Genomic DNA, 16598 nt, shown 5'->3' on the forward strand with positions numbered 1-16598 from the left:
CACAGGTGAATTGCCTTCAGCTGTGCTCCTCTGGCTGACTCATGGCTCGCCTCAGGTGATCAATCAGAGGTTCAGGCCCTGACTCAGCAGTTCCCATACAGCGTCCAACTTCACTCCTTCAATCTGGTGGCCTAACTTCATGCAAAGAATTCCTAAAAGCCTATCAAACACAAAATTGCAGAAAGATTACTACATGCTATGACTCCTACCTAACTTTGCCAAAATGTTTGTTTTCTATCTTCTGCCTCTGCCATCTGCTGGCCCTGCCCCCAGCTATGTAATCACACCTCCTCTGCACAAACACACAGGCAACAAATCTGAGACACCTTAGCATTCCAGGGCTGCAAAACTGCTTCCCTACTGGAAATGTTTCTGTCACAGAATTCCAGTTTGGGGTTTTACTTTGCCTTCTCTTTCTGCTCTAATGGTTGAGAACTTTCTTTCTTATACTTTGTTACTCCCAAGCACTTTGTAATAGGATTCATCAGAGTTCAGGTAGTAAATAGGCAAACTGCTGTAGTTTAAATAGCTGCCTGGTGTAATACAGTGATGCAGAACATGCTACCTTGTGATGACTGCAATCATTACATATTCCGCAACATCACGAAATTCCAAATAAAAAACAAAATCTGAAGAGTCTGACATATAGTCACACATATAAGAAACTATCTTTGTCTGAAGGACTGTTGAAATCCTACATTTAATGAGCTGCCTCAGTCTAGCTTTCACAGAATACTCATAATCCAAATAAACCCAAATAAATCTAAATTCAAAACGTAAGAGTAAAGTAAGAGAAAGCCTGGAACTAAGTTCTGAGAAGAGGAATTCTGAGAGGAGGTTTTCTGAACCCACAATTACAAACAAGACATAAAATGCTGAGCTCGCAGCCAAGCTATCGCTCTCAGGCTAGCATGTATAAGTGATCTCACTGATCAGCAAAGGGGAAGAGGAGCAGCACTGCTCCCGGAGAGTTACGTGATGCCTGCACAGCCCAGAGCTCCAACCAACAGTGTCCTATTCAACAGTAATTCAGAGGCCAGCAGAGATCCAGTGCATCCACTCAGGCCTTCTACCTTCATCTCATAATAGGCAATCACCATGGGGAAAAGCAACGACCTTTAAACTACACTGTCTCCTTTTCCGCCCAAGGAAGGAACCTCCTGCTCATTTCCCATTCACTTTCTGCCTCTCATATTCCATTGCGTCACTTCCATCTACAAGTGGTTAGTAGGCTGCTTCTGTATTATTACAGTGTTTTAGAGCTCCCAGTATAAGAAATATGTTGATAAGCTGACACGATTTCAGCAGAGGGCTATTAAGATAGGTGGGGCCTGGAGCACTGGCTCTGTGAGGAGAGGTTAGGGGAGCTTGGCTGGGGAAGGAATGGTTCCGGAGTGTTTCAACACTAAGCTGAAACATGAGAGGTTCTTCCCAGCAAGAACAGCCATGCAATGGGACAGGCAGCCGCAAGAGGTTGTATGGCTGCCATCCCTGGGTGGAGGTTGAGACCAGCTGGATTATGTTCTGAGAAGCCTGGTCTCATCTCATAGCTGACCAGGCTTTGAGCAGGAGGTTGGACTATAGAACTTCAGAGTTACATTGAGTAAATATGTGGATGATGCTAAATTGGGAGTGCTTACTCCCTTGAGGGAAGAGAGGCCTTGCACCAAGATCTTGACAAATTCTAGGCCAGTCACCGTCCGCGTGAAGATTCTGTAACTGAGATGGGGCACCCCTGGATGTATGTACAGAGTAGGGGATAAGGGCTTGGAGAGCAGCTCTACAAAAAGAATCATGGGTTTATTGGCAGCAAGTTGAATCAGCACTGAGTCTGCAGTGCACCCTGGCAGCCAGAAGGCCCACCACGGTCACTGGGCAAGGGAATGGGTTGTCCCACTCTGCTCAACTACCTGTCAAGAACAAGGGTCCAACAGCAGAGACAGGGAGCACAGGCAGCCTCTGACCCAAAGACACTGTCACTCAGGATGCTTCCTCTTTCTGTGTTTCATCCTTTCCAGCTTGTTGGGGCAGCTTTGAATTGATTTCATGAGAAACCGACAAGAAATTCCAATACAATCGCTGGCTTTGTGGTTTTTCTTCCTGCCACCGAATGACCATGAGAAATTTGTCCTGTCACACAGACAAATGTTAGTCTCCATGACCAATGTAAGAAAACAATCACACCCACAGGATGTGTACTGTACAAAAGCTGAAGCAACAATTTCTTTCTGGGAACATGTTTGGCTGAACTTGACTGTGAAAATTTACAAAATGCTTGAGAGCATCCAGCAATGGAGCAGTGCAGTTCCCAGCTTTTTAAGTCTCCAAAACTAGCCCTGAAAATTAGTATTGCAGCTCAAGGGGTGCATGTCTAGAAAACAGGAGATAAAGCACTATTTAACCACAGGAGTATCTTTTAATTGGTCCATGCTATTCACATCAAGAAATTCAAGCAGTTATTTAGAAAAGAGAAATCAGAAATGGTAACTAAACGATTTCCAAGAGCAGTAATTCAGTTTCCACAGTGAATAAACTGTTTACTGTGAGGCTGAAAACAAGATATATCATTCTTAACAGCATGATAACATTTTGGTTTTTTGGTACCATGTCACCACCTAAAAATAAACTAAAGAAATAAACAAATCAGTACAAAAAGAGTACATCAGCAAAAGAGAAAATATATTTTTTGTAAGTTAATAAGCACTATGCTAAGAATTAAATGTACATTTTGGGATGAACCACTCTGAGAGCACTTGAACTTCCTAGGCATAATGATGTTTAAAAAGGGATTGGTACACACCAAAGATACTGCAAATGACAATGGTAATTTTGAATGAAGCATTACATTAAATTACTGGGGGTAAGACTCATAACTGTAAGAACCTGAGACATTTATTTCTGTGGGAGATTACGCTACAGACCCCTGTCTATTGCATGACTTTCCCTGCAACATTTGGTGAGAGCCCTTGACAGAGGCAGGATGCTCAAAGACTTTCCTGTGCTCTTACACACGGTAATAAAAGTTAGTTATCAACTGATCTATGCTGCACACTTCTCACAAATCAACCCTGCAGTTCCCCAAAGAGCATTTTTTTTACAGCCACAGCAAATCAGCTGTGTTCGGGGCAGAAACTAAATGAAGAAAACATTTCAAAATAATAAACACAGAGTAGATTTGAGAGACTGAATTTCACTGCTTTCCACTCTGCCTCTTGCCTGCTGAGATCAGTTTGGAGAACACACTACCATTTAGTCACCAGAAGCATAGAAGCTCCATGCCCGCTCCAAAAAATTCCTCTGCTTCCCAGAGCTGGTTCACAGTTTGAAGACAAAGCTATCCAAATGTGGACGGCTTAGGAATTCTGGAATAGCGGCATCTGCTCAGCACAGTGTGATTTTAAATCCTTGCTACTGACTATGCATAATCTATGCATCATTTAAAGCCAGCCATGTGTCCAGTCCTACTAGAGCACCAAGTGAGAAGTCAGTTCAGCAGAAAAGCTATGAGTGCGTCTAGAGAAAACAAAGAGGGCCTCTATTTTCAAGTTTCACTACAAAGCCATAATAACTAGCCCGGTTTTTTATACGAGCAGCCAAAGAATTGCCCCTTGTAATTCATCATCCTAAGCATGAGCTGCTGGTGCCCCAGTGGGTAGTAGAAACTTCAGCATATATAAAGTTCAGAAGATGCCAAGTTTGTGGATTGCCTAGTTGGCAACATATAACCACAGAATGAAGGAAAAAAAAAGCAGAGCGACAAATGTTGTTTTGCTTTCTCATTGCTAACCATATGGACATTTTCCCTACCACAGCTCTGAAGTAGGACAGGTACCAGAGATAGCTGCAGTGAGTGGGCTGTATTCCACATATTTCATCACTCTGCTTCTAAATCTCATTGCTTTAACCACTATCTCTAGAGCAAAATGATTCCCATGACTGTGGCATAAAAATGCCCTCTACAATTACAGTTTCATATCCTCTTTCATATTGCATATAGTAACTGAAATTCCATCTCCAATCTACTGAAGTGATCTCCTTTCAACTGATACTCAATCTTCTTAACTGAGATTATTATAATTTAACCCACATTGATTTAATTGTTACTTCCCTGGTTTACCTTGCCCAACTGAGCTGTTTTTAAATTGCCCAATTCACTGAATGTTTCATTCTTAATTGATTGCCTGTCTGATTTATCCACATATTTGTACACAAATTTCCTAATCACAATCCTTTCTCAGTTACATTGCTTAACATAAGCATTTCTTGACTTTATCGTGGTTTTATTGTTTCTTCTTCTTCATGCCCCTGCTACTACAATCTACTTGCCTCCATTGCAAGAAACCCTGCCAACCTTTATTCCCCCCACCACTCTCCCAGGGATCCTCTATCTTACTACCCTACCATCACCCTCCCATACTCCCCCCTCCAAGCATGTATATTATCTTCCTTTCTAGAAAACCCCATTCTGCAGTCTCTTATTCTCACCTGACAAAAGGGTTCTGACATGCTTTCTAACAGAAAAATAGGTTTTCACCAAGAATACGAACATTATGTAAAAAAACAACCTGTCTCTGAGAACAGTCAGCAACCAGGACAAGAATGAAACAGGGACAGAAGAAGGAATATCATATGTGGCTTCTCTTAGGCAAGAAAAAGCACACTGTTGTCCCTGAGACTAAGTCAATTTGTCTGTTGCCTGCTCAATAGCAGGTAGGTTTATGGTTTGATCTGAGCTGAGTTTGTGCTAGGGAAATCTATTGGGACAAGGACAGAAGTCTGGTAGCTGTGGGAAGCTTTGTGTCCTTGGTCACAGAGACAGGGCTGTTCCTTGCTGAGCAGGGCTGGGGACACCAGATTTAACATTTCAGAAACCAGAGAAGCAGTGCTCAAGCAGCTGCTGAGGAATTTTGAGGGCACCTGCGAGATGAGCATGTATTTCAAAAAGGCATGGTTGACATACCTGTCTATCTCACAGGCTGTTGAATTTGTTGGTTAACTTCAGCAATGTTTGAAAGATGAGGAGGGGAATTATCAGAGAATTAATACCACACTAGCTTTGTGACAATTTGGGTAGAAAAGAAACCCAAACACACAAGCCCAATGCACCCTGCCTGAGAGCAGCTGCAGCTCAGCCAGCACTGTGACAGTCACTTCACAAGGGACAAAGGAGCTGAGGGAACTGGGACACAGGCTGACCCTAATTAGCAATGCTATTTATAGAAGAATTTATTCTTCAAAATGGAAGAAGATGGTGGTGTCTACTGAGGTAGTTCTGGAGCTGATCCAAAGAATTAAGGTAAGTAGCTTCAAAAACACTGGGGCACAAGTTATTCCTGAGCTGGTAACACCTAGAATGTCACTTGTGAGCAAGCTCACAGCTAACTTCACAGCAACCCAGCATCCAGGCAGGCAGGAACACGGGGGCCCAGAGAGAGAAAGGAAGCAAGAAACCCTGAGGACAGCTGCATGTGTGCTGGTCTGTCGTTGTTTCATTGTTCCTTTATTTTCTGAGACTGAGAGGGTCTGGATACCATGCACAGAACAGCAATGGCTCCCTCTACCAAAGAGATGACAAAAAAAAAAAGAAAAAGAAACAGGTAAGAGCCTAGAGGAGGTCTGCTAACCAGAGGAGTATTACAGAAATGCTGGAGGTGGAGAACAGTTCTGAACAGTTTTCATGATCTGATTTAATAGAAATGGATGAGTGGACAATATAGGTTAGCTATCAAGACACATAACATCATACAAACTTGGATAAACAAAAAAGGGGATTTTGGTAGCACTCTTTTGTGGAGAATGGTTTACCAGCTTCCACAGGGAAAGCATACGAAATATTTTTAATTGTGAATCAATGTTTAAGACTTTTCCAGAAGAATGCCCAAATATATACTAAATCTATATTATATGCTATATATAAAATATGCATATATATAAAATATACACATATATAAACTGTATAAAGCAAACTGCTTTTGTACTTCTTGAACAACATTCTATTTATCATTTTTTCAGTATCAACATGTAAAATATGCTGGTAGACAAAGTAAGCAAAAATCCCAAACAAACCTTCAAGCAATTAATGCAAAAAAAAGCTCGCTAAGTATGAAGATAAAAGTAAAAATTCATTAAACAAATCACTCAGTCTACTCAATCCTTCAAGTAGGCAGCTTAAGATAAGAAAACGACCTGAAGGTTGGTTTCAGAATACTTTTAAATCACCTTTATGTGCTTGATGCCTGGACCAGAGCCAACATATTTCAGGAGATTTTCCTCCCTGATACACTCAACCCACTTGCTTTAGAACTAAATACGGTAATAATGAAATGTCAGAGCCTAGCTATTTATTCATTTGTCGAAAGCTAATTTGTTCTTAGTAGTCATCAAACTGTTCAAGAAATATTTGCGGACTGAAGGACTTTTCATGAGTGGAAGCAACTTATTTATCAGACTTCTTAGGATTTTTTTTTTAATTCCTCTAGGGCTAACTAAATTATTGATCTTAAATTAAAAGGAGTGTCACACAGAACACACTGCACAGTCAGACAAGACAACTGAAACCACATGATTAAGTCAAATTCAGGAAAGAGCTTATTAAGATCTGTAGTTCTGAGCAAGTTCATATTCACCTAAGCTGGCCCCCAGTTTCAAATGAAAGCTCATTACAGACGTGCTCCTGATTATGTGACATACAAGACAGCTTTCATCCCACTTAAAACTCCATTGGACCACTCACCCCAATGCTAGGAGAGGTAATTTTGCCCTTCTCAATGATGTAGATCTAAACTTACAGAAGCAGCTGAAGTTGTAACTACTTTGGGCAGCCAATACTTTCTTCCACAGATGAAGTGGGGGAAGAACAACAGACTCAGAGTTCAAGATTTTCACCAGCTATGGTCTGTTTGACAAGCAGAGCAAAAAACAGAATTTTTTAAAACAAAATGAGAAAAAGCATTATGTTCACTCAACAAAGACCCGACACAAAAATAAACATGTTATCACATGCTGGACCAATTAGTATTTACTGAACTACATGAGATAAGTGTTTTCACTTGTTCTGTTGTCTAAGCAGTACTATCAAAAGATGTGATTTCTCTAATGATAGGTTTACTTCTTTGTTTCTGTTACCATTTTTGGATCAGCTAGCTCAAGTTCTACACTCTGCCACATTCCCTTCTGGACATGCTTAAACATTTAAAGGCAATGACTAGAGTGGGATAGAAAGAATAAATATATTATGTGCATTTTTATTGCTTCATCTAACAGAGTATATTAAACCCTGGAGACACTCAGCATTTGTCCGTAAGGCTCAGCAAGTGTGTTTGTGCTAGATGTTTGCTAGGTGCCAAGACAAAATTTTCAGTTAACAACATGCCCTATAAAGGAACGCCCAGATGGGTTTTGTTTCTCCTTTTCACTTTACTGCTGCAGCTTCTTCAGTTAAAAAAAAAAAAAAAATGAAGAAGCAGCAGCAGCAGCATCTAATTATAGGTTGGTATGTAATTCTCACCATAATAATCCCTACCATTTGGAAGCCATGAATCAGGCCCCCAGAATTATGATTAAGGCACAGAAATTAGGCATTTGGAAAACAACTATCCACAATGGATTTCTATTTGCCTTTTAGCATATAAGCCCCCCGTTCATGCATTCAAAAGCTCTCCACTTTAGTTAAGGCCTAAAAAAGTCCTTATTCATTTTCATTTCCTGAAATGAAGTCTGTCACAGATTCACTAGATTGTCACTAGATTGCAAGAGCCAGCACACCTGCTTAAAGAATAGGCAACAGCAGTCTTCTCTTTGTATCATTCCAAAAGTCACATCAACTGCAAGCATACATCGCTCAGCATCTGTTCCTGCTTTGTTCTAGGAGTCAAGCAACGGTCACCAAGGCAGGTGATGGATGGTGCAGATGGATACCCTGGGATTGCAGAGCCTCAGATCTGGACCCAGAGAAAAAGTCAAATTCCTGGTCCTGGCGTCTCATAATACTCTTGGACAAAGATCCCCAGAGTAATGATTTTAAACTCTTCTCCTTAACCGAGGAATGGCTGTGACAAACAGATGAATTTTCTCAAAACTTACATCTGAGCTATCTGGTTTTCAGATAACTCTTCTGAAAGGCAGGGAAGGCATATGAAAGCAGACATAAGTAGAGGGGTATGTAGAGTTTTTCATGCCAACAGTATTTCTTTATTAATATTACAAAAATTATGGAGGCCTAGTAAAAAGCAAATTAAAAAAAAAAAATAAGATTTGCTCATATGTCTTTCAAAGGTATTCCTTCTGCTTCATTGTGTCACATGGCCTACAATCAACTCTTGTAGCATGGACCAGAATCTTTCTATGCAGCTCAGATCCCTCTGCAGGGCTTTCTCCTCCACTACTAGAACAGTACTTTTCCCCTCTTCCCCTCTACTTGCCCACTGAAGAGACAGCTGAAATTTTACTGAAGATTCTCACTGTTTCTTTGCCTCCCTTTAAAATGCTGCTTCTCCCCACTTGCAGCAAACATTTGGAAAGACTTTGGAAAGATTTAACCTTGCCAGGCAGCAGTATGCATTAAATGATATAATGCAGAAACATCCTCTACGCTTCAGAAATGCATCACCTCACTGCTTTCTAACATTGCAACTTGTCAGGGAAAACAAAACTGTAAATTAGTACCTGAGAACAGGGATTAATTTAATTTCTCAAGTGAATACTTTGAATAAAGAGCTACTCCAATCCCTTTTAAACAGATTAATGCTTTGGTGGAAGGCCTGGAAAGATGACAAAAATCTACAGAAAAGCATTCAGCATTTTCCCAGTACTAAGCTGGTGCCTGCAGGTGATGCTGTGAGTGTCAAGAAGGACCACTACTCTACCAGATCCCCAGCACAGGTTCCTTCCAGAGAACACGCGGAAGGTGTGTCGCTAGCAAACAGCCCAGCTATTTCTCTGCATGACAAATATACTAATGAACGGGAAATCTACTCCATTAACCAAAATTCCTAATGGGTACAACTGGGATAAATCTCACTGTATGTGTTCTCAGGCTGAAAATCCTTCAGAGCATAGAATGTCTATCCGCAAACTGACAGCGCATTATAAGCAAGACTTTTAGTAGGGAATGGCAGTTATTCCTAGAACTTCCAACTGATGTCAGCTGTGACCCAAACTTGAAGTTCAGTTACGAGAGGCAGCCTTATAATAGGCAACGTTTCCTTAAATTCCATTGTAAATCTGTTTCCTTATCCATATGAAAAAGAGTACACAGTGAAACAGAATCAGGTCTCCCTTGATAATGAAAAGTAAAGACTTAAAGACAGCTGAGTAACTTGAGAGTCTTCATCCTATTTCCCATTAAGCCTAACTCTTATTGACTGTCACTAAGAGAGGCAGGCATCAGTGAGCCTTGGATTCAGAATCACCCCCTAATTGCATATTTGAATGCTTTTTGGACTGTTCTCAAGTCTTGTGGTGCTTCTGAGCATTACCTATATCACTAGATACTTCATCACCCTGCACTGGGGTATGCCATAACACAACACTGTGAGTGCAAGTAGAACATCATATACAACAGAAACTCCAAATACAGATGAAATAGCACTACAGAGCTAAAACTTGGCCAAGGCAGAGCAGAAAGAAAAACATTAAAATCCCTTCACTTGAAAAGAAATACGTGTTTCATTTGTTTGTCTTTCATCTTCAACAGGAAACACTTTAAAGCAGTTACTCCTCAATTACATGCATGGCCGCCCTACACAATCCAAAAATAGGCAGGGTGACTTTTGACACAAAGAAACAAAAAAAAACAACAAGTAAAATAGTCTCTAAACCAAGACATTCAGAAGGGCCTTTTCCAAATTGGTGAAATAGAAAGAGAAGTAAAAATAGCTCAATTTGTTGATTTAAACTGCTAAAGCAACAGATACAGCTTATAACAGAATCTCTGAGCTTTTGAAATAATTACTCTAAAAACATACTGATGTCCACATCCACCCCGTCTTTTATCTAATCTACCTGGGTTGTAAGACCCCAGAGAAGAACTGTCGCTGGTTTTCTATATACAAAAATTGGGACAAAATGAAACTAATCTGTCCTGAGGTTTACAAATACTATGTAACATGGATTGATGCGCTTCAGTAGGAATTAAACTGCACATGGCTATGTTTAAATGATTTTGCAATAACGTGTAACAATTAAGGGTGACTTCCTTGCATTTTGGAAACCCTATTTAGCATACAGAAAAAGATGAAAATATATAGACAGGTTTAAAATTAAGTATTTTTAACGCTTAGAAAACTGGAACGATGGACGACTGCAGTTGAAATAGCTTCTTCAATTCAGTAAGGTTCATCCTCACCATGGGAAGATAAATTCTGAAAGGAGACAGGTAATTCATTTTCCATGCATTTACCTAGTAGGAACTAAGTCTCAAAAATAGGTCTTTTTATCTATGTCATTGAAAACACATCAAATGTGTTGTTTGCTTCACTGCTGTGAAGATGAAAATTACAAGCATGGCAATAAATCATAAGTTACTGTATTGTATGGATTATTCAGTGCCCATTACATCCACCACAAGGTAAAAAAGGAGAAAATACAGATGTGCAACTATATAAACCCAGTACTACCTGCATATGCACATAGCAGACATTTGGGGCCCTAGCTAGGGAACCTAAATTCCAGCAAATCGCTGTTCCTCTGGTTCCCTGCTATCTGGCTCTGGGCCTTCAGATGCTCCCAGCTAATAGGAAAGGAGGCTTGGAACTGGCTGCACTCTCCCAGAAATGCTGGCAGCATGGTGCCTTCACAGATTTCAAAGAAAGAAGCAATTCTAAGATCTCCAAGTGCAGGTATTAGAAATAGGGGTATGACTGCACATTTTCTGTGGTAGGCATAAACGAACTCTATAAGAAAAGTCTGTTCAGGGGCAAGGAAGATACCGTCATCAGGAGGAGATCCAGGAAGCAACTCAGGAATCCTGAAGCCAATTCCTGTCTTGCTACTTCTTGCTGCAAAGACTCCCTGAACCAACACAGATAACTAATTCTCATAGTTTTCATGTAATTTAAGTATTTGAAGACATTTAAGAGCTTGAAGGTCTTAAATGAGAACCCAGACCTCTCCACAGTTTGCTTTCTTCGCCACAGCATCCAAATAACAAAATGGGATAAGAGCACCATTTTTCTCTCATCTTTAAGCAGCTCTTCAAATTGTTGCTCTCTGCCAGAACCATTTCCCATCTCAGATGAAGACACTAAGAAACTACAAATAACAAATACCCAACTGTCACCAAATGTAGCATGTATAATGGGAAAAAAAAGCCATTCAAAATGTTAGCAAGACAAAAATACAGACATGCAGTAGTGACACCTACTCCAGAAAGCAAAATGAGCTGGAACTGGCAACTACAAAATACAAAATTTGAATGCGTCTGATAGTTTTAGGACTGGGCTTCGTGAGACATGGAGGCAAAAGTAACCTCAATCCAGCAGTTCCCAGCTCTGACCTTAAAGCCATTCTGCCCATGTCTCAGTGAAATAGGAGGGGATAATTCAGTATCCTATAAAGCTGGTTAAGCAGGGCAAAACTCTTATCTAGTCAACTTGAGCAAGGTGAAGTTTCATCTCAGATTTGCCTTGAATTATCCTGGCAAGGATCACACCTCTTATGTAATGTGCAGAGCCTCCATCAAAAGAAACAGAAGAGAAGCCAGCCAAACTAAGGAAACTCCTGCTGACTTGGCAATAGCATTCATCTCACTCAGACTGGGAGGTGACCTGGAATTCCAGCTCTGCATTAAAGTGATCTCAAATGAAAATTATTTGTACAAGAGGATGCTCTTCAGTGTTTGTTGTGCTTATATCCAAGGTACAGGTATTAACAGCTGACAGAGACCACAGTAGGAAGACCCACCTGGCACCGCACATTATTTTTGCTTGGCAGCTGAAAGCTAATCATAGAAAAGCCTCACAGTCTGTCCACACCTACACAGCCTAAAAGCCGTGAAAGCACTGGAGTCCATCGAGCCTGGATATTCTATCTGGACATTCAGCCACTGCTTTGGGATTTCAGGCCATTAGCTTCACTTCTCTGCTCCTGGAAAATGGACAACAGGCCAAAAGTAAGGAAAACAGCAGAGAAACCATATGCCAAGATAAGCATGGCCAGTGTGAATCTGGGGACGGATGTGACAGCACTGGGGAGCAGACCCAAACTGCAGCAGTTGCTTTGGACTGGAAGCAGGTCACAGTGAGTTCACAGGAAATGTCTGCCACCAGCTCTGCCAAGTTCCCCCAGAATAAAGCTTGGGCAACCTTCCAGCATCACACAAAGCCGCTGCGGCAAAAGCAAAGCGAATCTCAAGTGCAGCCCTTCCACTGTCCTCATCATGAGATTGTCCCATCTCTTCCTGAGGAGTCTCTAACCTCTAGCTCAGACACTAACTGCCACCAGAACTTTTAGGTTAATGCAGTGGGAGACCATTTAGAGTCACAGAATGGGTTGGAAGCAACCTTAAAGCCCACCTAGTTCTAAATCCCCTGCTGTGGGCAGGACTACCAGCCACCAGATCAGGCTGCCCAGGACCCCATCACCCCTGGCCTTGAGCATCTCCAGGAATAGGGCATACACTGCTTATCTGGGCAGACTGTTCAGTGCTTCACCATCCTTACTGTGAATTTCTTCTAATATAAATATATATATAAATCTATAAATATATATAAATAAATATATATAAATATAAATATAAAAACTCTTTTAGTTTGAAGTCAGCTCCCCTTGTTCTGTCACTACACTCCCTGATAAAATCTCTCCCCATCCTTCTTGTAGGTCCCTTTTTATGTACTGGAAGGTCACAAAGAGGTCTCCCCGGAGCTTTCTACTCTCCAGGCTAAAACAAACCCAGCTCCTTCAACCTGTCTTCATAGGAGACCACAGGGTTGTCCAAAAAGTCTTGCTGAGTCTCCAGAGGAGTTCACCCTGGCCAAGAAATTAAGAAATGTCAGATACAAACAGAGCACTTGAGATGTATGGTTGCATAGAGCTTATAAGGCAGATGGAAAGATTCTGCTCTGACTTTAATCAACTGCAGTAATTTTAAATAAAATAATCCTAAAGGTATTCTTACACCTCACTTACTTCATTAATAACAAACCTCAATTAACAAAATTCTTGCCTAAATAATTTAAACAGCACTAAGCCCTTAAAAAAATTGATTTGTAAAACAATTAGGGAGCAATAATGTTAAGCACCTCAGAGGATGACCAGTCATTATCCCCTAGTAAATTACAGGCCTTAAACATTTGTGATTCTAATGGCAGTCTCACTCCTATTCTGATGATTGTGTAGTGGGCAACTGGGGATCAAGCAGTTTACCATCTTATTGACAGACTGCTATTTAGCAATGGTCAGAGATGAGATGTTTCCACAGCAGAGTTAGATGGTCTTCAGCAAGTAGCATCTTGAAACTTAAAGGATGTTAATAGCAGTATTTTGTTATGAGGCTGCGTTTCGCATGCCCAGAACGGGCAGAAGGCTGCCCTTTGAAGGCTCCACAGAAAGCTATATTCAGCAGAGGAAAGGATTTGGACCAAGGGCTCTTAATAAATAACCTCGTCTGTATCTTCAGGCTTTTCAGGACCTGTCCCTCCATCTGAGATCCCAGACACTGCTACACAGACACCCACGGTACTGATGGCAGCAGGACCCGACACGCAAACATCACATGAAGATTACTCACAAAATCGTGCACACAAATTCAGGGCTGAGAGCATGCTTGAAACAGATTCATGCCTAAGCCACAGGCTGAATCCTGCTCATTTTGTTACTCTCACAGCCTGTCCTTATTCACAACCGCACATACTGCAAGTGAAGGATTGCGACTGAGAAATCCATGGCTGTTTACACAGGTGCTTATATTTGGAAAACAATTCTGCTAGCCTATATTCAAACACGAAACCTGCAAAACCTGGTTTAAATTATTATGCAAGCACCAGGACAGCATGGATACCTGCATGAGAATGTACATCGGTCAGACCTTTACATAAGGCTTCTGCTTTTAACAGGCAGGAGGAGGAAGGAGCCACGGTGCAAATTAAGGAGCTGCTGCTACTCAGCTGCCAGGCTTCAACCCAGGTTACCACAGGAGCTTTCTCTGACCTTGCTGAGCTGCTACCGAAGCTCTCTTTCTCCAGATACAGAATACAAAGGGAACTAATACAAGTTGCAGCTTGATAAATCCCTTAACGGATAACCTTGTAGTTTGCTTAGATAATGGGAAGGGTCTGTGTCTTTGTATTGCATAGATAAGCGAGGTTCCATGAGACTTTGTACTGAATATGTATGTACCTCTCAGAAGACCTCTGAATGCTGAAGACCTTCTTTGTGCAAGACATACACAATTGGAGGAGCATTCCCCCCATGCATCCAGCACTGATAATGAAGAATGCCTGCTCTCTAACACTCCAACCCAGGTCTTAGAGAGTATCAGCTGCTTTACAGTAACAGAGCAGCACTGCCCAGTTTTGAAAAACATGTTAATATAAAGTTAGCTGCTTGGGGACCACAAGCTACTTCAATACAAGCCAAGTAAGAGAAATACAGAACAGTCAGCTCTTTTCTTGGCAGCAATAACCTGGATATTTGAACACCTGTATTGTATTATTATACAATATCGTAACATACAAAGAAATACATGCAAACACTGTATTCTACAAAACAGTAATGTGAGAACTTGCAATTCCTCAAAGATTTTTAGCAGATTTGTTCTTCACAACTGTTTCAGAACCAGAACATGCGCAGGAAGACTGGAGAGAAGAGCAATCGACCCAGTATTAGGCTATTATAGCAGGCAGTACTGATTCGAGGTCCACACACAGGCTATATGGAGCAGTTAAAACAAAAGCTCATATTCATAGACAGTTTCCAGCAGAAACTGAAATGTGAATCTCTTAAAAAAAAGGAATGGTAGCACAGAGATTGACATTGCTTCCATTAGTTGCTTCACAATATAGACCACTTTACCTCGTATGGACTTTGATTTCATAACTTTCTGCCAATTCGCAGAGAAACAGATCTATGTCAGTAAAAATACAGAGTTCTGTGTCACCATTATTTGACGACTTTTGTTTATTCAGTATATGTATCTCCAGGGAAAATTTCCTTTAAAAATAAAATGTGTTTCTTAAATCAAAATGATTTAGGGTTCCTTTTGTTTAGCAGTGCAGTAACTGATCAAGGGGCAGACACAAGAAATTGCAGATCATTTTACCGCAAGATACAATCTTCCATAAGCATGTTTGAGAAAGCCACTTAAAAGCTTAAGCACTGGAAAAACATACAGGGAAGTGGAATGGTTGAGGATCCACATTGAGTTTGCTTCTAAACTATGTGGCTGAAACAGTCTTAAAATTGTTTTTTTTTAACTGAAGTTGCAGCAGTAGTTTCAGACTTCAAAGCAACACTTGGTTTATAAACAAGAAAAATAATGCATCCGGCTCTTTCCTACATCACCTAACAGGGATATTAAAAAAAATAATCATCTGTCCCAAAAATGTGTATCTGTGGCATAATGAGATTTAATTGAATTAAAGCCTGAGAAAACTAATGCAGTTGCCCTCCCAGTTTGTATCCAATGCTTTAGGACGAGGAGCTGTTAGCTCTGTATTAGAGGGATGGCTTCTCTCAGGCCTACCCAACTAGAGGGCATTACCACAAACCCACTGTCACCTCTCTGCTTTCCTTTCCTGCTCCTAGACTCAAGGGTGTGCTTCTGGAAACCCGCAAAGTTGGCTGTACCAGCGGACGAGATGCTAAGTGATCACACACCGGCCCCAGTTCACAATTAACAAACAAAAGCTGAGTCGCACTCACAACCAACAGCAGGACCAAAAAAAAAAAAAAAAAAAAAAGAAGAAGAAAAAAAAAAGTCATTCCGGCTGCTGCTGAAGAAAGGGAGCCTTCCTGAGGGCAGCCTGATCACCGCTCATATGCGCTCCTTAGAGGACAGAGAGAAAATCCAGCTTCCCCCTGGAAAAGGAGATCTGTGATCTGTCCGCACTCTCTCTCACACACACACCTATCGGAGAGCACACACGCACCCCCCCACAGCACACCCTTCAAGTCGGGCTCACCCCAGAGCCGGAGCCCGCCTCCCGCAGCCCCCATCCGCGCAGCCGGCAGGGCAAGGACGAGCCACCCCGAAAAGTTTTGCCGTCGGCGGGTCCCGGCCCGGCCCTCGCCCCGCGGGCTCCGACAACAAAGGGACGGGGATGGAGACGCGAGCGCGGGGCTGCGCGCACCGCCGGCCCCCGTCCCCGTCCCCGCGTGCCCTTGGGCCGCTACCTGAAGACGGCGACCGCAGTGTGGTTCCTCCTCCACGCCTTGCCCTGCTGCAGCAGCACCCCCTGAACGATCTCCTTCTCGTCGGGCAGCCGGTACACGGGGAAGATGTAGAGCCAGCAAAGGACGAAGACGCCGAGGGCGCTGGCCCCCACGGGCAGCCGGGTGCGCGGCCACTTCCAAGCCAGCCCCGCCATCCTCCTCCCGCAGCGCTGCCGCGGCGCCGGGCTACGCTCCCGCATCAGGCCCGCACCGCGCGGGGCCGCTCAGCC

General features: G+C 42.1%; 1 protein-coding gene across 1 annotated transcript in view; it reads right to left on the reverse strand.

Moving 5' to 3' along the window:
• Positions 1 to 16568, reverse strand: part of LOC122155484 (alpha-N-acetylneuraminide alpha-2,8-sialyltransferase-like) — a gene marked incomplete at its 3' end in the record, with an annotated part of 28369 nt that extends 11801 nt beyond the window's left edge. The window contains exon 1 of the mRNA XM_042809364.1: positions 16330 to 16568. Coding sequence (XP_042665298.1) covers positions 16330 to 16568 — 239 coding nt within the window. The remainder of the gene's footprint in view (positions 1 to 16329) is intronic.
• Positions 16569 to 16598: the final 30 nt, after the last annotated feature.

Source organism: Centrocercus urophasianus, unplaced genomic scaffold, assembly GCF_019232065.1.
Source record: "Centrocercus urophasianus isolate 14NV4802_14NV808 unplaced genomic scaffold, USGS_Curo_1.0 seq_1169, whole genome shotgun sequence".
Lineage (NCBI taxonomy): Eukaryota > Metazoa > Chordata > Aves > Galliformes > Phasianidae > Centrocercus > Centrocercus urophasianus.